The sequence below is a fragment of the Bubalus kerabau genome, chromosome 1 (genome assembly GCF_029407905.1).
Source record: "Bubalus kerabau isolate K-KA32 ecotype Philippines breed swamp buffalo chromosome 1, PCC_UOA_SB_1v2, whole genome shotgun sequence".
NCBI lineage: Eukaryota > Metazoa > Chordata > Mammalia > Artiodactyla > Bovidae > Bubalus > Bubalus kerabau.
Window position 1 is genome coordinate 107,795,884 of NC_073624.1, and position 23,657 is coordinate 107,819,540.

Below are 23,657 nucleotides of genomic sequence, written 5' to 3' on the forward strand. Positions count from 1 at the left end.
AGTTGGTTCCACTTGATGTGTCTTCTATAATGTCACAGCCCCAATATAGTCAGGTTTTAAATAAAGGAATAGATTCCTAAGCCAAATCTAACCACATTTATAGGCTTCCTAAGATAATATCATTTGATAGAATAAAAACCAACTGTGGCGAGCCAGGGAAGACCAAAGATCCCTCTGCTCAAGTCTTAATACCACATTTTATTTTTTCTTTGTCTGAGTATGTGTCTTATCATTTAAAGAAAATACTCATACTTTGTTATCACATATTTGGGATGTTTTTCTTATGTAAAATAACTTTTCTAGAAAATCTAATACAATTTGTAGACTATATGTGATTTATTATTTCAATGAGAAGGCTTAGGGAGAGGCTAGCTTCCCAGGAGATTTTGAAGAAAAAATTTAGTAGGCACAGATAAGAGAGAAACTATAAGTAATATGAACAAAGTTATGAAAGTCTAAATGTATATTTGCTCATTCTGAACCAATGAGCTGAATACAATAAGAAACTTATTAGGAATATATGTAAAGCTCTATTTGTCTGCCAAACAAAAAAGTCTCTGAATAAACACACCGATGCAGTATAGAGAAATATGGTTTAAGGATAATGAAGTTTAAGGTTAGTATGTGGGAAAAAAAACAACTAAGAGTATTTAGCAGCTAAAAGTCTTCGCCAACACACACACACACACACAAACAGAATGCTAATTTCAAACTGCATGAATTAAGACAGGAATGTGACAGTCTCATTCTCCTTTAGGTCAGGTAAGCACAAGTCAATTGAATTACACCTGTAATACTGGATTTTTACCAAAATCCTTATTTTCTCCTTGGTTACGGAGGAGAGTTATCTTAGCTTCTTAATCACAATCTTCAAGTAGTTGAAGAAAAAGGAATAAGCCTTACTCATCCCATGTAGTCACATGGTCAAATCCTGGGGATTCTGGAGAGTGGTGGGGTGGTGGGGACTCTTCACCGAAAGGAAGATCTTTGGGGAACAAGCCTGCTAACAATGAAATTAGTTGTCTGCAGCGGTAGACACTCACTAGCGGAGGTGGTCCAGTGGACATTGTATGGCTGCATGTCCTTTGTTGGATCCTCTGTGAGGGGGATGCCTGCCTCCAGGGAGATGGATAGACATGAGAAGCTCCAGGCTTTCTTTATCTTTACAGGTAATGTCTTCTACTGGTACTGCTTTGCTATCAGTACTACTAATGTACCAAGTAAACACTCTGCATACATTAGCTTGTTTAATCTTTCTATCAGCCAGATGATTTACATGTTCATATCCCCATTTGACTACAAAGTTAAGCTTAGGAAGAATAAATAGAATTAAACAACTGGTAAGTAGCAGAGCTAGAACTGGGCTATGAAGTCCTCAGAAAGGATGACTGTCTGAAGGTGTGTTAAAACATTTTAATATAAAAAAAGAAAAATAACTAAATGATTTAATATGTTTACTGTTTTTCCATAGTTGAGTAGAACGAAAGTATTTTCATGTAACATTTTGATTTGTAAACTTATCTCTTTTATTGAATGTCCTTGCTGTGAAAGGCAGTTCAGTTTTGGAATTCTCCAGGCCAGAATACTGGAGTGGGTAGCCTTTCCCTTCTCCAGGGGATCTTTCCAACCTAGGGATCAAACCCAGGTCTCCCACATTGCAGGCGGATTCTTTACTAGCTGAGCCACAGCTAGTCGGAAGCACTTTTAAGGCCCAGGGAGTGTTAAAACCAGCCAAAGAAACATATTTCATTGTTTTAGTTCCCAGTTCTTAAGAAAAATACTTGAGTCATTCATGTACTCACTGAACTCATGTTTATTGAGCACTATTATTTGCTGGGCACTGATCTAACTCTGGAAGTGCAGCGGCGAACAAGGCAGAAAAATTTCTGTCCTCATGGAATGTCCATCCTAGTGGAAGAGGCAGGCAAGAAATCATAAAATATTAACAGGTAACAATGCAAAAAATGAGAAAGTGCTGGAGGGGTAGCGTTTTACATATAGTCAATTAGATAGAATTTAAACTATTGTTAATAATATTATGCAACTGGCAATTTTAGTATTCTGAGACTCATTAAATGAGAAGAATTTGTGTTTAAAAACACAAAATGGATACCTCTGTAAAATACTGACGTAAGACGCATCTTTAAATCTCAGAATTAATAAGTAAATACTTAATAAGTAAATATTCTAATAAGTAAATGTTCAATAAGTAAATATTAATAAGTAAATAATAAGTAATAAGTAAATATTTAATAAGTAAATATTACATAAGTAAATATTTAATAAAAGTAAATATAAGTAAATATTCAATAAGTAAATATTTTAATAAGTAAAGCTTTCATTTAATAAATAATAATTTGATAGTAAATAATTTAATAAGTAAATATTTAATAAGTAAATATTTTGTTCTTTTACCTGCTCACAGAAGAAGAAAATTCAGGTGTGACCTACCTAATACTGCTTAAATGTTTTCATGTTTAAAATCTTGACTGTCACTTTTCTTTATGTTATATCCAACACGAAAGCTTCATGTTCGTTTTTGGACGAAACTAAGCTAGAATCTTATCACTGAAGCCAGATGAGTGTCTTTAAGAACTCAAATACTTGCTGAATTAATAAATGAAGCTTGAATTGTCTGACCATATAATTAGTACATCATTTTTTTAAGTACTATAGAATAAAGGTGAGGGTTTTCTTTTTTTTAGAGAATGTGTACAGAAAGGAAAATTTCCTATGAATTGGCTCTTAATGTACAATATTTTTGAGTATCAAAGAATGTGCAAAGGATAATAGGCCACCCCACCTTTATTCACATAGTACCTATAACTGAATGGTGAGACAGATAATTACAGCAGAATACATGCAGTAAAGAGCTGCAAATAATCAGTGCATGATAGCATAGAGGCCGCCACTGAAAGTAACAGGATTTGGGGGAGCGCTTCACAGAGGAGGTAGATTTGGGGCTAGAGTTTGATGGTTGAAGAAGAGTTCACCAGCAAGTTCAGAGAGAAGACACCAGAGGCATGGAAAACAGCAAGTGCAAAACTCAGTAACCCTGTGTGACTTTTACATACAGTTTGTGTAGCCTGTGGGAGGTGAGGCTTGAAAGGTTAAGTTGACTGCAGGTATTAAAGTATTTACGGACACTGGGAAAATGACTGGCTGTAACTTAACAGTGTGAAGTATTTGAGGGTTTTTTAGCAGTTCATTAACACCATCAGATCTTTAGAAAGATCATTCTGGTAGTAGTGTGGGTGATGAATTTCTGAGATGGAGAGGAGAGCTGCAGGGAAAATCTAGAGACAAAATGAGCAGGAAGCTGATAGTGAAGTGACACGTCATTGAGGATGAAAGCAAAGGGGCTTGCATGAAATTTGGGGTCTGTTTGGAATCAGTTGGTTATGGGATGTGGAAAAAGAACCATATTCTGGTGATTTAGAGTTGTTTAGCGTGGGCAAATACAGCTCCAGGAAGAATCATTGACTTTATTAGCTTCTAATTTGAAATTATGTTAAAAATATACCGAGGTATATCATATCAATTGGAAAAAAAATAATTACCAAACTATCCAGATTATTGCAGTGTGCAGCCTTCATTTTCACTTGTAAAATAAATGGGTTAATAGAAGTCCTTGTCACTTTGTTGTTTAGTCACTTATTCAGGTCTGACTCTTTTGTGACCCCATGCAGCCCACCAGACTCCTCTGTCCATGGTATTTCCCAGGCAAGAATACTGGAGTGGGTTCCCAAAGGCACCAAATTTGAGTTCTGTTAAAAAAAAAAAAAAAAAGATAAACTATTGTGCAGAACTTAATCCACCCTTTTAATTAGCTTCAAAATTTGAAAGAAAAATCATAAAAGGAATAGCTGCAATTCAAGTGAGACCAAGGCTACTTGAATAGATATTGTAGACCCGCAAAGTTAAAGGATGCTAAAAGTAGGCAGAAAGAATGAAAAGCAGTCCATCTGAAAGCATTCTGATTTTTAGAAAACAAGAAACGTGGATAAATGGATGCAATTTAAAATTTAGACCATTTGAATTGATTGAAAAATTATATTTCTTTATAATTAAGTTAGAATATAATTACTTTTAGAGAAATATAGGTTCCTAATTATGCAGAGATTTTATTTGTAATATTTTTAATAATATTGAAATACAGTTACAAAGTATACAGAATAGAAGTTCAAATTATTGTGCTGACTTCTCTGTTGTCTGTCTACAATTATTATAGGATTCAGTATCTCTGACCTGCCTGAGTTATCCTCTGCTATGGCAGTTTTTCAGTTTTTTCCTCCATTCTTCTCACCTTCCCTCTATTCCTTCCCCCACAGATACATATCATATACCTAATATGTGTTAACCATTCTGTTAGATGTTTGGAATTTGGTAGTGAGCAAGAGAGAAAAGGCCCTTGCATTCACAGAGCTTATATTTCAGTAAGGGAGACTGAAAATTAACAAGTAAACACAGATGACAATTTCCTCAGTGTTAAGTGCTGTCAAACCAAATCAAAATAATATCATTGAAGGTTCATGGGACATAGGGAAGGGCATTTGGGGGCCTATTGGATGGGAAAAAAAGTCTTATTCTGAGTGTTCTATGAAGATTTGCAACGATGAAGATGAGAGCTTGGTTTCCCTCAGGGCTGGAGCTCAGAGAGGAGTGGGAGGGCAGGCAGGTAGGCAGCCTAGTGTAAGGCTTTGCAGGACAGAGCCATTTGCCTTTTGTTCCTACTGTATTAGAGATTTCTGGAGAGCATGTAAGTAGGGAGTGAAATAGCCCGGGTGGGAGTCTGAAAGCCGGGAAATTAGAAACCGTGCAGAACTTCTGGATGTTTGACCTTAACGACTGTTGGGTGGTGGGGACAGCTTTGGGGGAAACCCAGGGTTTTAGGAACCATGTGGAGATGTCAAGGAGGTGGCATGTGTCTGGTGAGGACAGTTGCTTTTTTATGATAACATTTGTTTAATGATGAAGACTTCTGGGGTGGAAAGTAAAACCTTTATTATTCAAGTTCTGTAGGAGCCTTAACAGGGACCACTGTCTAGAAGGTTTACAGAATTATAATGGAACTTTGCTTAATTTTTTTTTTAAAAAGGACTTTTGCTATCTAAAACTATAAAGTAGGTCTTGTTAAGGAGTCAGTGTCCTTTTGTTTCTCTTAACAAGACACTGCTTGTTTATGAACTGTGTGAACTGTGAGGAATTAACACTATTCAAGTTACATCACACCTGTGGGCTCTTTTGAAGGAGATTAAATAAGGAAGATTTCCCATTTTTCATTATATCCCAAATAGATCTTAATGAATCACACCAAATCAAAACTAATAAGCCATTCTGCTATGATGACTAAACAATGTATGAATAGTATTAATTATTATATTATAAAAGGGTCATTTTCACAGTATGAAGATATGAAGTGAAAGTGTTAGTCACTCAGTTGTGTTGAATTCTTTGCAACTCCATGGACTGCAGCCCGCCAGACTCCTGTCCATGGAATTTTCCAGGCAAGAATACTGGAGTGGATAGCCATTCCCTTCTCCAGGGAATCTTCCTGACCCAGGGATCAAACCCAGGTCTCCTGCATTGCAGGCAGATTCGTTACCATCTGAGCCACCAGAAAAGTGCAGTATAGAGCAGCACAAATAATCTTTAAGTATGAGAAAGAATATAGTTGTTAGTGTGTCTCACCTATTTTCATCTTTCTTTCTTTGCAGATCATGTATTTTAGTTCTCTGTTCCCATATGTGGTACTTATATGCTTCCTAATCAGAGCACTCCTTTTAAATGGTTCAGTTGATGGCATCCGTCACATGTTTACCCCTGAGGTATGTACTGTATTTCCAGTTAAGGCTTATGATCACAAAAGCTTTATGTTGTCAAACTATTCCCACAGTTAAATTTAAGGGATAATTGGTTGAACCTACGTACAACAATGTACACTAAACTATTAAATTATAACTGTTACGTTAACCAGCCTAGTAAAACCAAGGCTTTTAGATATCTATAATTATATCCAACTCTCTCCACTTTAAAATGTCGCACTTTATCCAGAGTAAGTTTCACTATTTAAACCTCAGAAGTTCCTCTTTTACAATAAATTAACTTCACATTTTTATACCGGTACGGTTTAGAACTTACCAATCTTGACTCTTTCTCTTCTGTTTCAGTGGTTTTTAATCTTTTGTGACATGGACTCCTTTGGAAAAAAAAAACAAACTGATAATAGGATCTTCTTACTAGAAAAAATAATGAGCATATTAATTTGCTTATTGTCTTAGGAGGTTGACAGAATTCCTAAAGTCCATGGACCCAGATTAAGAATGCTATTGCACTCGAAATCCTGTCTTGGAAAAAATTCAAGGTTTCTTGTTCTGTTTTGAGGTTTTGTATTTTTTAGAATAGTATTTATATTAGTGTCTTTGAGAAGTTCTGTAATTTTTATAAATGCATATGCATTTCAGGAAAATTCCATTAGGTTTCCTAAAAGGCTCAGAACTTAAACTCTGTCATTTAACTTAGAGCTGACCTCAATGTAGGGCTCATTGAGACTTGTCGTATTGGTTTGAGAGGAAACAGTCAAAAACGTATTTGAGGTGCATATAGATTTTGGATATTCACTGAAATGAAATCATACTTCAATTAGCGTGCTGTGCTAACACTATCATAATCAGACAATGAGTTATAAAGACACAATCTCAATTTAGTTCAGAAATTGGAAGTTGTCTGAGGAATGACTGCACCAAGCATCGTGCTAAGACGCTCGGGGAGAAGATTTTAGCCTCCCTGGAATTGTCACTCCTGGCAGCTGCCGTGGTCCTGTGAAAAAGAGGCTGTGTTTTTTGAGTATCTGGTTCCAAGTGGGGTTCTGTTCATTCTCAAGTAGCAAAAATGTTGACATTGTGATCTGCTTCTCTTCTATTGTTCAAAAGTCCTATAGGGTTGTTGGAATTTCTCAGTGAATAATTAGTTTACATTTATGAATTCAGCTATATTATCATTTAAATGAGCCACAAATGGGCCATACTTATAGTGACCACAAACATTTATTTTTTACAGTATGTTAAAAAAAAAAGTTTTCTGAGTTTAAAACAACTAGCTTTGATGTGGATTCCTGGAATTTCACGTTTCTCTAAGTTGGTAATTGTTTGTGACATGACTCTAAATATTGGATTTAAATAGAGATTTTAGAATCTAGATACTTGAATATGACACTTTTACATGGTCCCCATGTTTAAAACTGCAATACTTGGTTAACATTTTAAACCAGAACTGGAAATAACTATTAAAATACAGTGAATTACTTCTTCAGCTCACTTTGGACTATTGATAAGATTGGTATTAGGCCATTGTAGGATGTGATAGTTAATATAACAACAATAAAAAGTTGTCAATTTCCTTTAAATTTAAGTTGTTTATGTAAGGGAGAAAGTTCCTAAGTACACAAAATATTCACAGTGAATGGAGATTCAGTTTCTGAATTGGAAACGATCAGAATGTCTTTAGTAAATAGGTATTGTCTGCCATCTAGTGGTAAAAGTAGAGATAGTTGAATGAGTTCGATTTTCATTTGCTGATTGTGTCCAACTCTTTGAGACCTCGTGGACTGCAGCATGCCAGGCTTCCCTGTCCTTCACTATCTCTTGGAGTTTGCTCATGACCATTGAGTCAGTAATGCCATTCAACCATTTCATCCTCTGTCACCCCCTTCTCCTCCTGTCCTCAGTCTTTCCCAGTATCAGGGTCTTTTCCAATGCTTATCAGCGTAGCTGTTACTATAGTCCATACGTTAGCAGTTACTGAGGACTCAGTGTGCTAGGCAATGTGATGAGTAGTATTTACATGCTTTGTTACTCTCATCTTTCAGCTGAGAAAAATTAAACTCAGAGTGGACAGGCCACTTACCCTAGGATGCACTATTTTTAGATTATTAAATGACTGTCTATGGAAGTCATGTTCTTAACCACATCTGGCTTTGTTCCCGATAAAGGCAATTTCATTGCAAAGGTGAAAAGAGATAAAATACCAATTTAAATACTACTATTACTGAAATCAAAGTTAACTGTCTATTGAGGTCTTTGCCCAGTATGGCTAATATTAATTGTTCCATTTAAAAGGTTTAGTTACATACAGTGATAATTGTTTAAGAAGTAAAGCAGAGTTACTTGAAAAATATGTTCAGCACAGATTCCAAACTTTAAAACTTTGGATCTGAAACTGTCTTTAGAGATTATATGGTTGGATTACTTCAATTTTCAAAGGAAAAGCTTTCAGGAAACTACTAAATGAAAGAATAATACCTATGTGAATATGCAAAGTGCAAATAGTTCAACTCTACCCAGCTTATAATTATTACCTGCTTTGGCTGTTAGACTTCACCAGAAAACACAAAACTTAGGGCATTACTTAAATAAAATGTATAACTTTTATGGCTAACTGGTTTATGTTGCTTTGGAAAGAAAACAAAGACATAAATAGAAATAAGTGAAGATAGTTCATTTCTCCCTCAAATAGTCCTTTGATTTGTCCTAAAGATATTTAAAATTTACCATATGATTTTTTTTCTCCATGTAAGTAACATCTCCATCTAAAGTTTCTGTAGTCTATGGCCTTTCTTATTCATTTTCCTTGTGCAATTCTTCAATGAAAAATTTGTTCTTTCTCCTTAAGAACAGATAATCCTCTGTTTTGAATTATCTTTGGGTGTGTGTCATTATGATATATTTAAACAACAGAATCAATTCCTTGTAGATTATTGAGAAATAATATTTTGCAGCTGACTTCTGTTCTGTTTAATTTTAAACAGCTTGAAATCATGCTGGAGCCGAAGGTGTGGAGAGAAGCTGCAGCTCAGGTGTTCTTTGCCTTAGGTCTGGGATTCGGTGGCGTCATCGCCTTTTCAAGCTACAACAAGAGAGACAACAACTGCCACTTCGATGCCGTCCTGGTGTCTTTCATCAATTTTTTTACCTCTATCCTGGCAACACTGGTGGTGTTTGCAGTTCTGGGCTTCAAAGCAAATGTCATAAATGAGAAATGCATTGCAGAGTATGGTCATTAATTTTCTTTTCATTTTATGGCATAATTGTATTTGAAAAAAATCTCCTTCCCAAATCCACAAGTGTTTATTAATGCTGTTTTACTTTTCAGAAATTCGGAAATGATCATAAAACTTGTGAAAATGGGCAACATTAGTCAAGATATTATTCCCCATCATATCAACTTTTCAGCTATTACTGCAGAAGATTATGACTTAGTTTATGACATCATTCAAAAAGTGAAAGAAGAAGAGTTTCCTGCGCTTCATCTCAATGCCTGTCAAATTGAAGATGAGCTCAATAAAGTTAGTAGTCTGTTTAAGCACTAAAACAATTCTCATTAACTTTAAAATATGCCTTACCCAGAAGACTTCTTTTAGGAAAAGGACCTTTAAAATGCCTGCAGAAGAGCATGCTGTTTCAAAATTCATCTTTATTTCAGAGAGCGTATTTTCTTAAATCAGAAAGGATTGCTTTACTATAAATAGTAGTTTCACTGATAAAGCCACAATAATTTAAAATAATTTAAAATATGAATGTAAATAAGGTGATTTTCACATAGAAAATGAAATTAGATACATTTGCTGGTATAATACTTAACACAAAACTTGAATTATGATGACCATTTACCTATTGCATAATTGTTTGGACACATGAATGATATCTCCCATCTTAATATTTGTGTTTGTTAAGTCATGATTAAGTCCTTTTTCTAGCCACTGTCATATACTTGAATAAAAACGATATAGGGGAATGTGAATTAATAGCTTTGCATAAATTGTCACCCTCTCTTTACTTTGCCAAAAAGGAAAATATAATGAAGAAATTGGCCATTAATCACGTGGTTTAAGATAGCTAAATGTACCTGAGACTAATTATAAAGAATCGTGTGCAGGAAGTTACAGATGAAGCCATCATTAACACAACAATCTTAAATTCCATAAGGAAAGATTTAAGTACTAACTTACTCTTAAATTTTTAAATTTTGGCTCTATCTGTGGTCTTAATGAGATAATATGATCACCCTGAATTTTGTTTAGAGGCACATTTCTTAGGAGACAACATGATGCTATCAGTGTGCTTATTTCCAGTAACTGCCCTGCATTATTCAGAGTTTCCCTGCCTTTTCATATACATAGCCAGTGCCGCACGTGGCTCTGACTAACGTGGCTATTCTGTATATCTTACAGGCTGTTCAGGGGACTGGTTTAGCTTTCATTGCCTTTACAGAAGCAATGACACATTTCCCCGCGTCTCCCTTCTGGTCAGTGATGTTCTTCCTCATGCTGGTAAATCTAGGGCTTGGCAGCATGTTTGGAACCATTGAAGGGATCATCACACCCGTTGTGGACACTTTCAAAGTGAGGAAAGAAATCCTCACCGGTGAGTTTTTATGTATTTGACTTTTCATTGAACTGATAGCAGGCCATTTTACTCTTGGTGACTGATCAGAGATGGAAATAGGAAAAGGGTTTATTTTTAAAGTCCACTTATTAATATGTTTCAGAAGTATTTGTTATTTAGGGATTTATGTAATAGGCAAGTGAAACTTAATGTAGATCATATTATTATTAATTACTTATTAGTTATCATTTATTATATTGCTCTTTATTAGTAGTAACGTCATTATGAAGTGCTGGTACTAGAACAAAGTCAAAGAATGTTCACATATAATTTTGTATTCAAGTTAAATAATTCTAAAAAAAAAAGTTCAGATCATTGGATTTTTCAAAAGTGTATAGCTGACATTGACAAACCTAAATTTAGTTTCCATTTGAAATATCAATTGTAGCCTTATAGGAGCTAATATATCTAGGAAGGAAAGATAATAACACGATTTATCAATATTGACAGTTGTTAATAAGTCCAATCTGCAAACAGTTATTAAAGTACTGGCTGTGTATTGCATCGTCCTTGCATTTGAGGGATAATAAGGATGTAAGAGAAATTACAACAGAGATGCAGACATATAGGAGAAACTCTCCTCTAATTATCAGAATAGGACTGATAATTAAAATCAACATGGGTAGATAAACTTGTCTCATGTAATATATTGACAGTGTGATAAAGACTTTACATGTTCTGCGAATTAAGAAGCAGCAAAGATTATCTAAATATATGAGGGAACTATCAGCAGAAGGCATGGAAATTGAATGAGAAAAGGCAATCTTCTCAGGTGTCAGAGGATAGTTTTAGTTAGTAAGAACACCCAAACAGAGACAAAGGAAGCAGCAAGGAAGCTGCCAGACCAGAGTGCAGCAACAGAGTTGGTAAGTGATGCAAAAATTAATTGGAAAAAAATATACAGATGATCTTGAATGCTGGCCAGTGGGGCACAAGCTCCTCCCCAGGCTCACTTTTTAGCTCTGAAAGATTCAGTAGTCATTTACGTGTCAATAACTTGCCAATGCATATATACCCTTGCCACTCATTGCTCTGCTTAGTGTGAGTCTAAACAATTTCAGCAGTTTGTCAGATACTTACATCTATATTTCTTTAATTCAGTTGGATACAAATGAGAAATGTATCTCTTTCTTTTCCTGAAAGGCCCACTCTGCTTTTGCAGTTTCTATTTATTTTAAGGCTATCAATATCCTCTGACATGCAGACTAAATAACTGTCATCTTTGCTGCTTTCCTCATCTTTCCCTGCATCTCAACCCTCCTAATATAAGAGGGCTTGCAAAATTAAGGGAACAGCAACAGTGTGTGTGTGTGTGGTGGGGGGGGGGGGGGGCGGACACACATGGGCGTATTTGCCAACTCCCAGTGGAAGACTTAGTAGATCAGAGTAAAGAGGAATATACTCTCTACTCCCTTTACCTGTATTTTGGGATCATACTTCAAGTCATTTACTTTGAGGAAATGTTCCCCCGTCATGTTTGTCAAATGTTTTTGTCTGCTTTGATATGACGGTAGGACTTAGATCTAAGTTACTTATTATCTGTTCCTCTCACCTCGTCAGCGAGGCTCTCAGTGTCTGTACCACCTAGAGTACACTTTCTTCCTACTTATACTATGATGCAATTAGGCGAGAGTAAGTGTGATACAGGCCATGGTTCAAATCTAAGCTCTGCTACTTCCATCCTGAGACTTTGAGTATGATTTGCTGTGACAAGCATTTAAATATTTCAGTATGTGTTAGACTCCAAGTGAATGCTCTTAATGTCTTTCCTTTTCTACCTGATGTGTTTATATATAATATTTACTTATGGATGATGTAACTCATACCACTAGCCTAGCACTCACAAGATGAATGAAATGGCTTAATTTAACCCATACTTATTGAGATTGCTCGGGAGCCTCCATTGGATGGGACCCAGGGATGCCTGTTTTCTCTCCTTCTGAACCGCCTCCACCTGCCCCACTTCTGCCATTTTTACTCACTTCTGCTAATAGGGAGTTGAGAAAGACAGCCCAGTCATCTCTTATTTTTGAGGGCTTCTCTACTGACATGCATGAGAGAACAAAGAGTCTAACAAAAATATGTGAATAGTATATGGATTCCAGAATTCTCTCTAAATTTCTATGGTAGTGGTATCTGGTTGGAAGTGTCTGCATCTTTCTGCAATACTCCTATAGAAACTCCTTTCAGACTATTCTTCTTAATTAATTGGAGAATCTGGTTGGCCAACCCTGTCATAACTGTATTTCCAACTCATCTGCCCAGGCAATATCAAGGTACAGTATAGGTTATTGCTAAGGGGTCAAACTTTTTTTTTTTTAAATTATGCTTTAACAGTAATGATATTTCAATAAAATATAAAAATATATGTTATCAGTCTTATAAGGCACATTCATGTCATGATTAATTTGAAATTTCAATATTGCTTCCAAAACTAGAAAACATTATTAAAAGTAGAAATGACCTATGAACATTTGCTCCCTGAAAAGATCACTTTTCTATTAATAATGAGACATGCATATGGAGATTTATACTGTTATCTTCTCTGTTTTGCCTCGTTTGTTATTTGGGCTTGGTACATACATTTCCACAGACTCAAGGAGATGAACTGAGTTACTGTCCTACAATGAATTCCTATTAAATCCAGGGCTAAATTCAGGTAACTAATTCACAATATATTCCATGGTATCAGGAAAAGTATCCTATTCATATTATTGACAACTTATAAAAAGTAGAAACAAAGTACGTATAATAATTTATAATGCAGTTTAAAAGACTTGATTCTGACAAGGTCTTATTTTTTTAAATTTATTCCTTTTGTTCAGTTATCTGCTGTCTTCTGGCATTTTGTATTGGCCTGATATTTGTGCAACGCTCTGGAAACTACTTTGTTACAATGTTTGATGACTATTCTGCAACCCTGCCTCTGCTAATTGTCGTCATTTTGGAGAATATTGCCGTATCCTTTGTTTATGGCATAGATAAGTAAGTATATTCGCTTATGCATCCATTTTACATCTCTGCTTTGATATGTATCTCACTTAGGAGAAAAATGACTGGAGGAAAAAATGCCTTGCTACAAAAATCAAATCTTATGCAGGCTCTTCTCCATTCAACAGTTTTAACAAAGTGCATCTCCTTATTAGGTGATGAGATAGAACAGTGTAAATGGTAATGAGGTTTAGGATTCTGGAGCTTTGATTTAATTCTGGTTATTAAATAGGAACTTCCAAGAGCTTGTGTATATTGACTAAGTTCCAAGAACCTTGTCAAGTTGTTTTAAGCCGTTGTTATCTCCATTTCACACATAAGAAAATGCGGGCTTAGTGAGACACGAAGTGACTTGCTCATCACACACCTGAACAGAGGCAGAGCTGGGATTTAGAGCCGTTTTTGTGCTGTGCTGTGTTTAGTCACTCAGTTGTGTCAGACTCTTTGTGACCCCATGGACTGTAGCTCACCAAGCTCCTCTGTCCATGGGGATTCTCCAGGCAAGAATACTGGAGTGGGCTGCCATGCCCTCCTCCAGAGGATCTTCCCAACCCAGGGATTGAACCCAGGTCTTCTCCATTGTAGGCAGATTCTTTACCATCTGAACCACAAAAGCCCATTTTTACTTAACTCTGAAGTCTATACCTCTAATTATGTTGCCAACCTGTTTTACAAGAAGGATTGATAAAATGCCTTATTTTACCATGTTACACAATGTTTTGTGTAGCAGGACCATTTTGGGAAGAGATATATCTATCTATCTATCTATATCTATCTATCTATATATATATATATATCTCACTGCTTCAAGATATATATAGCATTCCCTATACATATTTATGGAGTCATGACTTGAATTCACTAGATGCCTAAATCTTTAAATTATATACTTGCTTGGTCTGAAAAGTATATAAACTTGTGTGAAATTAAGCATTAGAGTAATCTCAGAAGAAAAACATTTCTGGAGACCTTGTCCAATATTGTTTAAATTTGTTGTCTTTAGTTAGCATTTATGGATTAAGGCAGTAAGACCATCAAGCTTATTAGAGGTTTCTCTGATGCAGGAATAAGTTCACTGAATGAGGACCAGAGTCCTCTTCAACAACATAAAGAACATTATTATACTGAGTGAGCTTTGTGACAAAACTTAGAGAATATTTCATTACTCTAAAAAGCTGCAGGCAAGGACAGGTAGGAAAACTTACATTTAATGATCACGTACTAAATAGCAATAGTAGTAATAGCTGTATATTGTTTAGTTGCTAAGCCATATTCGACTCTTGCAACTCCATGGAGCATTACTACATCAAAATAAAATGGCTGCACAGCCAAAGAAATGATCAAGAAAATAAAAAGGTAACCTATTGAATGAGAAAAATATTTGCAAATCAAATATCCAATAAGGTGTTAATATCCACAATGTATAAGGACTTATAACTCAGTAGCAAAAAAAAAAAAGTCAATTAAACAATGGACAAAGGACCTGAATTTTTCCAAAGAATATATACAGATCATCAACAGATACATGAAAAGTTGTCGACATCACTAATCATCAGGGGAATGCTATATGCATTATCTTAATCCTTGTAACAGTATTCTGTGGTGACTAGTATTACTCATATCACAGATGTACAATTGGCCTTCCTTGTATAGGAGGACACAGTATCTTAGTTGTAGAGCCAGGGCTTTTAACTTTAATTTCAAAACCAGATATTTCTATAGTCTACCGAGGTGCCCCCAACTCTTGCACTGTGTTGGAATTTGATATTGTTATTGGACTGATCTATGGATCAGTAGGATCATAATTTAGTTTTCCATTTAGACTGTTCATCATTTACAATAGGCATAGTGGTAAGTATTTCTTTTTAGTAGTTCCTAAATAATAATCATTATAACGACAAGAGGAATAATACTACTAATAATCCTTGCATCTATAAATGTCTGCTGTTTATAAAATAGTGTGCTTTGCATAGGTTGTCTATGAGCCTAATAATAACTCTCCAAGATGGGTATCATCTTTCTTGAGCATGCCAAAAATGAACAGAAGGACTAAGACATACATTTAGATATTATGGAGGTATGATTTGAAACCAGATCTGTTGGTCTCTAAAGCTCATATCTTGTCCAAGGAGCACAATTGGAGTTTGCTTTTTAAAAATGCTCTTATTTAATTACTTTTCCCTCCTTTAAATGTCTGCAGGAATCTTATATTCCTCCTGTTCAGCTTCAGTGGTGTCATGAGCTCAGTTCTGCTCTGTCATCTGCCATGTTTACCTAAATTTCCAGAGACAGGGTTGAGATAAAGAAGCCTTCCAAAACCTAAACATTTGAGATAGCAAATTCAAATGCAGAAAAAGAAATACTGTATGGGCTTCCCTGTAGCTCAGTTGTAAAGAATCTGCCTGCACTACCAGAGACCTGGGTTTGATCCCTGGGTTAAGAGATTAGGAAGAAATATGGTTGAGAGAAGATGAGAAGGAAGATCCTGTGATGCTGAAAGTGATGGCTGCACAGATTGCATTTCCCCAAGTTTCCTTTTTAAAATGAAGGAGAAAAACAATGACTAGAAAGCAAAACCAAATACCCATGGACACCGGAAAGAAGATATTCCCGTGAACCCTGAAATATGAAAGGTTGGGGCAAACCACTGGCAGCCACAGAAGCTGTGCGGCGTCACATCCGTGTGGGTGATGGTAGCGGATACACAGCTGGGCCTCTGACAGCTCTCTACTCACCCCCAGGTCCTCCCTGCAATGTGTGGGAGGCTGATTAACCTGACGATAGTGAGCTAAACTGGGAGAAGTAGTATCTTTGGCCTCATTTCGCAGATTGCAGAGGGATCCAAACACAACAAGATCATCAGTATTGGAACAAAGTGGTCTCTAAACTCTTGAAATGAACAACCCAGAGTTCTCTTCCAAGATAAGCTCTGCACTGAGAGCAAAGTGGTGGGAGCAAAACCTGAACTGAGCAGGAGATAGACAGTAGAAGTGTTGGAAAAGGAAGTCCAAGTAAATATGAGAAAGAGGGCAGAGGTTAAAAAAAAAAAAAAAACTGAGAAACTATGAGGCTGCCTTTTTTGATTTTTTGCAAAAATAGAGAGGAGGGGCTTCCCTGGTGGTCCAGTGGTTGAGAGCCTGCCTGCCAGTGCAGGGGACACAGGTTCAATCCCTGGTCCAGGAAGACCCCACCGGCCATGGGGCAGCTAAGCCTATATGCCACAGCTACTGAGCCCACATGCTATAGGGTCTGTGCTCCACGGCAGGAATGAGAAGCCCACACGCTGCAACTGGTAGTCTCCGCTTGCCACAGCTAGAGAAAGTCCGTGCAGCACGGAAGACCCAAATGCAGCCAAAAAGAAGTAAATAAATTTTTTTAAAAAAATAAAGAAGCAATGCGCATGTATCCTTCCCTCTCCAAAATTCAGGAAATTTTTATTTCACTTAAATGTGGTTAAATCATAAACAAAAATCATTTAAAAAAAAAGCAGAAAGGAGCAGAATAATATCCCTTCAGATAACAAATCCACACAAGCAAAACAGATGGAAAACTCATAATATTTCAAAATGAAGTTGAAATAGTGTTGAAAAATGATAGAAGCCACAAAAGAATAGCATATATCAGTTAATTTAAAATTGAGAAATATAATAACTAGAGACAAGGAAGATTTGAAAACAGAGATGATAGAACTCAGGAAACAATTATGTATAACAGAAAAATCACTTAATACATGAAGTCAAATTAAAACGAAAACAACAAGTACAATATATATTTCCTCAAGAATTAGAAGCTAGAAAGGAGGAATACTTTTTAAAATCAAAAAGAAATCACCAAGGATAAGAAAATGAACAGAAACAGCAGTCAAGCACAGATGATTCAACATTTGTGCAATGAGGACCTCTAAACGCAGTGGCTGGAAAATAACTCTGAAAACTGTAATTAAAGAAACATACCGAAGCAAATAACTTGAGTGCTGAAAGGGCAAATGATAGTTGGAAGAAACAGACATAAAGGATAAGATTTGCTTTTTCTTTTTTTGGCTGCATGGCTTGTGGGATCTTAGTTCCCAGAACAGGGATCAAACCCAGGGCCCCAGAAGTGAGAGCGCTAAGTCCCAACCACCAAACCACCAAGGACTTCCGCACATTCACACTTTACAGCTGTATGATGTTAACGCTGTCAGGAGTGTTAACAAAGCCAAGACAAAGCCTAGGATGTTACTTGGAGACCAAAAAAAAAAAAAAAAAAGCATGCATGCAGGTAAAAAATAGTACCAAACAAATTATTTACAATAGAAAAATCAGATAGTCAACAAAATTTTTGTAACAGTCTTACATAGACATATTTATGATTTTCGAAGAAAGAAAATGTAAACTACAGATTTTAAATTCAGCTGACCTGACATTCAAATATAGTGACCATAAATAATTTTAAACATGCAAGAAATTAGGGAATATAGTCACTGTGATCCCTTTTTGAAGAATCTACTGGAGAACTAGCTTTAGACAACCAAAAAGTCTACAGAAACATTAGTACAAGACTGGTGGATGGGCAGTACATATTTTATCTCGAATTAAATATTAAGGGATAGAAACCAGTATGTAATGGTGACATGCTCCTGACAGCATTAACATCATACAGCTGTAAAGTGTGAATGTGCGGAAGTCCTTGGTGGTTTGGTGGTTGGGACTTAGCGCTCTCACTTCTGGGGCCCTGGGTTTGATCCCTGTTCTGGGAACTAAGATCCCACAAGCCATGCAGCCAAAAAAAGAAAAAGCAAATCTTATTTGAGGTAAATAATGTCTCAATAACTTGACTTTAAAAAACAAACACATAAGTCTAATCATTACTCAGTCTAAGTGCTAATTCACAGGAAATAGGAGGATGAGATGCACTTGCGAAGCCAACAGTGTGGGATGCAATTATTAACAGCAAAATCTAAACTGTGGGAAATTACGGGACAGAGTGCCCAGCTCATTTAAAAAAAGAATGACAGAAATGACACAGAGGTTAGGAGGCACTTAGCAGAGATGAAGAAAGGAGTTCAGAAAAAAATAAAAATTCAAAGAATCATAATGTGTGGACCCTCTTTCAATCAAATGACATCAGACTGAAAACAGAAATGAGAGTTTGGATCAGTTGGATTGGATGATGTGAGCTAATTATCTCTAAATAAGTTTTTTAAAAAAAGAGAGAAACAAGGAAATTTTAATGTATTGCAACTATTGTGTTCATAGCATGGAAGGTCATCAGTTGGAGGAGACGTTCCAATAATTATAAATGGGCTTCCCTGGTGGCTCAGATGGTAAAGTGTCTGCCTGCAATGCGGGAGACCTGAGTTCAATCCCTGGATTGGGAAGATCCCCTGGAGAAGGAAATGGCAACCCACTCCAGTACTCTTGCCTGGAAATTCCATGGATAAAGGAGCCTGGTAGGCTACAGTCCATGGGGTCGCAAAGAGTCCAACACAACTGAGCAACTTCACTTTCACTTTCCAATAATTAGCTTAAGGGGACTCTCTCCAAATAAAAAGTACAGTACACTGGTTCCATTTTACATTATAAATGTTCTTAATTGATAAGTCATCTTCCAATATGACTTTTAGATTCAGTAGAAAGTGTCATAGGGTATCATGTTTAACCCTGGTCAAACCATTGATATAATGCACATTTTAAAGGACATTTAATTTAGCATATTTTAATATAGCTACCTTAACTCCAGGAATAATTAAATTATTTCTTTCTATTTAGGTTTATGGAAGACCTAAAGGATATGCTGGGCTTTGCTCCCAATAGATATTACTACTATATGTGGAAATATATTTCTCCTCTAATGCTGTTATCACTGCTAATCGCTAGCATTGTGAATATGGGATTAAGTCCTCCTGGCTATAATGCATGGATGGAAGATAAGGTAAAATAAAAAGAAGAAGTCAGATAAAAGAATACACAAAATATCATTTTAGAGGTTTTTGGCTTTCACTTTTTTCAGTATAATTTGCTGTTTAATGGGTGGTACTGCTTTTATGCAGGGATCTTAAGATTTATGTTTCGTTTGGCCCCAAATATGTATGTTTTTTTATTTGTAATGAATATTTTTAGTACATAAGAAACATTGACTTGGACCTCATTAAAGTAATTTTATCCGCATCACCATAGATGGACCAATAATTATTTAGGCTTTTGACGCTAGAGAACATATTGATCAAACCACCAGAAATTTTTCCTGCATAAATTTATGAAATCATATCTGAGACACTCTATACCAATGAAAATATGCATCAACAATGTAGACATAATTTAAATAAATATTGAAGTAGAGTTTTGCTATAGCTGTCTTCTATTAGCCATGAAGATTCAGTACTCTTGCCTGGAAAATCCCATGGATGGAGGAGCCTGGTAGGCTGCAGTCCATGGAGTCACTAAGAGTCGGACACGACTGAACGACTTCACTTTCACTTTTCACTTTCATGCATTGGAGAAGGCAATGGCACCCCAATCCAGTACTCTTGCCTGGAAAATCCCATAGACGGAGGAGCCTGGTGGGCTGCAGTCCATGGGGTCACAAAGAGTCGGACACGACTGAGTGACTTCACTTTCACATTTCACTTTCATGCATTGGAGAAGGAAATGGCAACCCACCACTCCAGTATTCTTTCCTGGAGAATCCCAGGGATGGGGGAGCCTGGTGGGCTGCCGTCTATGGGGTCAAACTCTGTTCGTCTATGGGGTCAGACATGACTGAAGCAACTTAGCAGCAGCAGCAGCATTCAGTTTCTTTTCTCAAGCTGCATTAGCTACATCGTAATGCAGTCACAAGATATATATTATCTATTAGAAAATTAGAATGCTTAATTTTTAGAGCTACCCCTGACCTTTATTCTATGGTCACTAATTCTATATAACAACTCAATTCATGACTATTCTAAAAAAATAAGTCGGCTATCCTTTATCAAAACCCGTGGGGACAAATGTAGTTCAAAATTTAATTTCAGATTCTAGAAAGGTAATGTGGAGAAGGAAATGGCAACCCACTCCAGTATTCTTGCCTGGTGAATCCTGTGGATGGAGGAGCCTGGTGGGCTGCCGTCCATGGGGTCACACAGAGTCGGACACGACTGAAGCGACTTAGCAGCAGCAGCAGAAAGGTGATGTGGCACATATAACAGGTATCCATTGCTTAGTAACAATGACTCAGATCTTAATGACTGAAAGCAGTTCTGACTTATTATTTCTTAGGGTTTTGTGGATAAGCTGGAACATTCTTCTCTGGGTCTTGCTTGAGTCAACTCATGCAGTTGACTGAACTTGGAGAGCTGGGCTCTCTCTGTGAACTTTCGTTCTTGACTTCTTCCAGGCCTTATGGGCTCAGGGTAGCATCTAAGACACAGAGGCAGAAATCATCAGGCTTTTAAGGCTTTGCCTTGGAAGTTGCTTACTGTCACTTCCACAGCGATTTATTAATCAGTCACAAGACTAGCCCAGGTTCTTTGCTTAGAAACCTGAGATAAATATATTTTTTTTCACGTCCCTGCAGAGAATGCTAGATGATTAATAATTATTTTTGACTTTAACAGGCATCTGAGAAATTTCTGAGCTACCCAACGTGGGGGATGGTCATCTGTATCTCTCTGATGGTCCTGGCAATATTGCCCATCCCGGTTGTCTTCATCATCCGCCGCTGCAACCTGATAGATGATAGTTCTGGTAATTTAGCATCTGTGACCTATAAGAGAGGAAGGGTCCTGAAGGAGCCCATAAACTTAGAGGGGGATGATGCAAGCCTCATTCATGGCAAGATATCAAGCGAGATGTCCTCTCCAAATTTCGGTAAAAATATTTATCGAAAACAGAGTGGATCGCCAACTCTGGATACAGCTCCCAATGGACGCTATGGGATAGGGTACTTGATGGCCGACATGCCAGACATGCCGGAATCTGACTTGTAGCTGGAGGTGGAGGGCAGGGGGTGCAGAAATCAGTGAGTGTTATTTGGTTCATTTTTATTAATGAACATTGGCTCTACTAAGAGAAGCGTCAGACTTCGCTTATCAGAGGGTGATCTCAGGTGTTCCGTGGCTGTGATCTTTAATCCTAATGGCAAGGGTAAATTCAGCTTGACCATTCCTTTGGATTCTTCAGTTTACATTTGAGCAGAAAGAGTCACAGACAAAGCATACAATAACTGACTGAGGTCCACATTGGTCGGAAGTTTTAAAAATACTTCTGGCATTTGTCTTTTCCAGGGATTCCTATCTCTATAAAAACAGGTGTTACCTCCGTTTCTAACAATTTCTGGCTGTCATGCTATGGGAAACTAAAAAATGGTATACTTCAAAATCGATTAAGTTTGCCTTCAGGGTAACCCCCAGGATTAAAATGAACAGTTCTGTAAGCTGGTGCCGCTCAGCACACTTCCATGAACATATCGTGTAGATAGGCTGCACTTATTTTGGTAGCATTGTACCTTCTTAGGCTATTAGTTGAAGAAAACTGCAAAGTATTTTCTTATGTAATAGCTGTATAGAGCAATAGTATCAAAGAATAAGAAGGCACTGATGCTGGGATGAAAGGTGAAATTCAGAAGTGACTGGGGATCATGTGTGTGATGGCTGTATATTTTGTGTAAAATACATGTGTGTGAAAATGAGCTAAGAATGAGTCACTCAGCACGCTCAAGAATTATGCTGACTCCGCATTTTTCTATGCCGTGTGCCTAAAAACCTACTTGATATTTATTGTGGTTTCAAGATTACTCATAGTATATTTCTATAATATACTTGCAGTGTATATAGCTATATATTAGTACTGTAAGTACTGATTTGAAAACTTGAAGCAAGATGGCATTTTATTTCATATCTTTCTGTTTTGCTTCTGTTTTATGCAAATAAAAATCCTTTTTTAAGTGATTGTTAAACTTGTATGGCATTACATTTTAAGCAACAAATAAAGTTCAAAAATGATGTTTGTTTCCCTCATTGATTTCTCTTGTGCTACCCGAATGGGATTGTCTTGTACCTCTGCCAGCACTTAGGCTTTTCATAATAATTAATCTTCACATTCCAAGAGGGATTAATAGATTGACTAATAGAGTTACCACCACTTCAGAGACAAAAGAAAAAGGAGAGTATTATGGCTAAACGGTGTTTTAATGTAGTCTCACAAGCTTCCCAGGAGGCTCAGTGGTAAAGAATTCACCTGCAATTGAGGAGATATAGGTTCAGTCCCTGGGTCAGGAAGATCCCCTGGAGAAGGAAATGGCAATGCACTCCAGTATTCATGTCTGGGAAATCCCATGGACAGAGGAGTCTGGTGGGCTACAGTCCATGAGATTACGAAAGAGTCAGACGAGACCGAGCAACTAAACAGCAACATTAACAACGTAGTCTCACAATTCTTGGAAAAATACTTATAGGCTCCCAGGAAATCACATGCAGAGGTGAACTGCTTGCTGGATTGGTATTGTCTTTGAAGTGTAAAAAAGTTATGATGATTTCTATGAAACTGTTGTATATATGAGGTTGGATGAAGCAGAACTCCATTGAGTGTCATCTAGTTAAAAAGATTTTATTTGACTGTCCTACCACTATATTGGTCATATTTTAAAAATAATGATGGATAAAGCAGCAAAAGAGGAGAGGTAGTGTACACACTGTATACATTGATTTATTTTTACCAAATATTCTTCATCTGCTATGGATATACTAACAGACTACATCACTGCATTTAAAATATAATTCCACTGGTGACTAAAACTTAAGAGGTTGTTTTTTTTTCATCTTCACTAATTCAGTATTTTGTTTCACTTCAATAATATTTTATAGATAGGCAATATATTCACATTATATGGACTCAAAAATTGTCATAATTCAGTGTAAATTAAATTCCCCCTTCAAAATTTCTCCTTGTCATCCATTTTCCATCCTTGAAGGCAACCACCATTACCAGTTTCTTAGGTGTCTTTATGGAGACACTCAACATATACTCTTTATAAAATGACAGCATTCTGCATTCTTCCCTATGAATCTTACTTATGTCAAGAAATAATTTATTTTCTACAGTGTTTCATGTGAAGGCACATAAATCTGCCTCTTTATTTCAGAAGTTAAGGTAATATAAATTTTGTTTGTTTTTGTGTTGAAACAGTGTTTTCTTCCATAAGCTATCCCAATGTTAGAACTGCTGCAGCAAATGCTCACTTTACCTGCCAACCTTTAGCTTAACA

At 36.6% G+C, this 23,657-nt stretch overlaps 1 protein-coding gene and 1 long non-coding RNA gene across 2 annotated transcripts in view; one reads left to right on the forward strand and one right to left on the reverse strand.

Moving 5' to 3' along the window:
• SLC6A15 (solute carrier family 6 member 15) overlaps window positions 1-22,248 on the forward strand; it is a 55,375-nt gene extending 33,127 nt beyond the window's left edge. Inside the window, exons 6-12 of the mRNA XM_055586537.1 lie at window positions 5,718-5,828; window positions 8,807-9,048; window positions 9,151-9,343; window positions 10,229-10,421; window positions 13,268-13,427; window positions 19,184-19,346; window positions 21,010-22,248. Coding sequence (XP_055442512.1) covers window positions 5,718-5,828; window positions 8,807-9,048; window positions 9,151-9,343; window positions 10,229-10,421; window positions 13,268-13,427; window positions 19,184-19,346; window positions 21,010-21,381 — 1,434 coding nt within the window. The 3' untranslated portion in view covers window positions 21,382-22,248. The remainder of the gene's footprint in view (window positions 1-5,717; window positions 5,829-8,806; window positions 9,049-9,150; window positions 9,344-10,228; window positions 10,422-13,267; window positions 13,428-19,183; window positions 19,347-21,009) is intronic.
• Window positions 1,794-11,675, reverse strand: LOC129655755 (uncharacterized). The gene is made up of 4 exons (XR_008716112.1): window positions 11,523-11,675; window positions 6,142-6,199; window positions 3,561-3,767; window positions 1,794-1,908 (listed from the first exon to the last, which is right to left on the reverse strand). It is a non-coding gene; the product is annotated as an uncharacterized LOC129655755 (long non-coding RNA).
• Window positions 22,249-23,657: the final 1,409 nt, after the last annotated feature.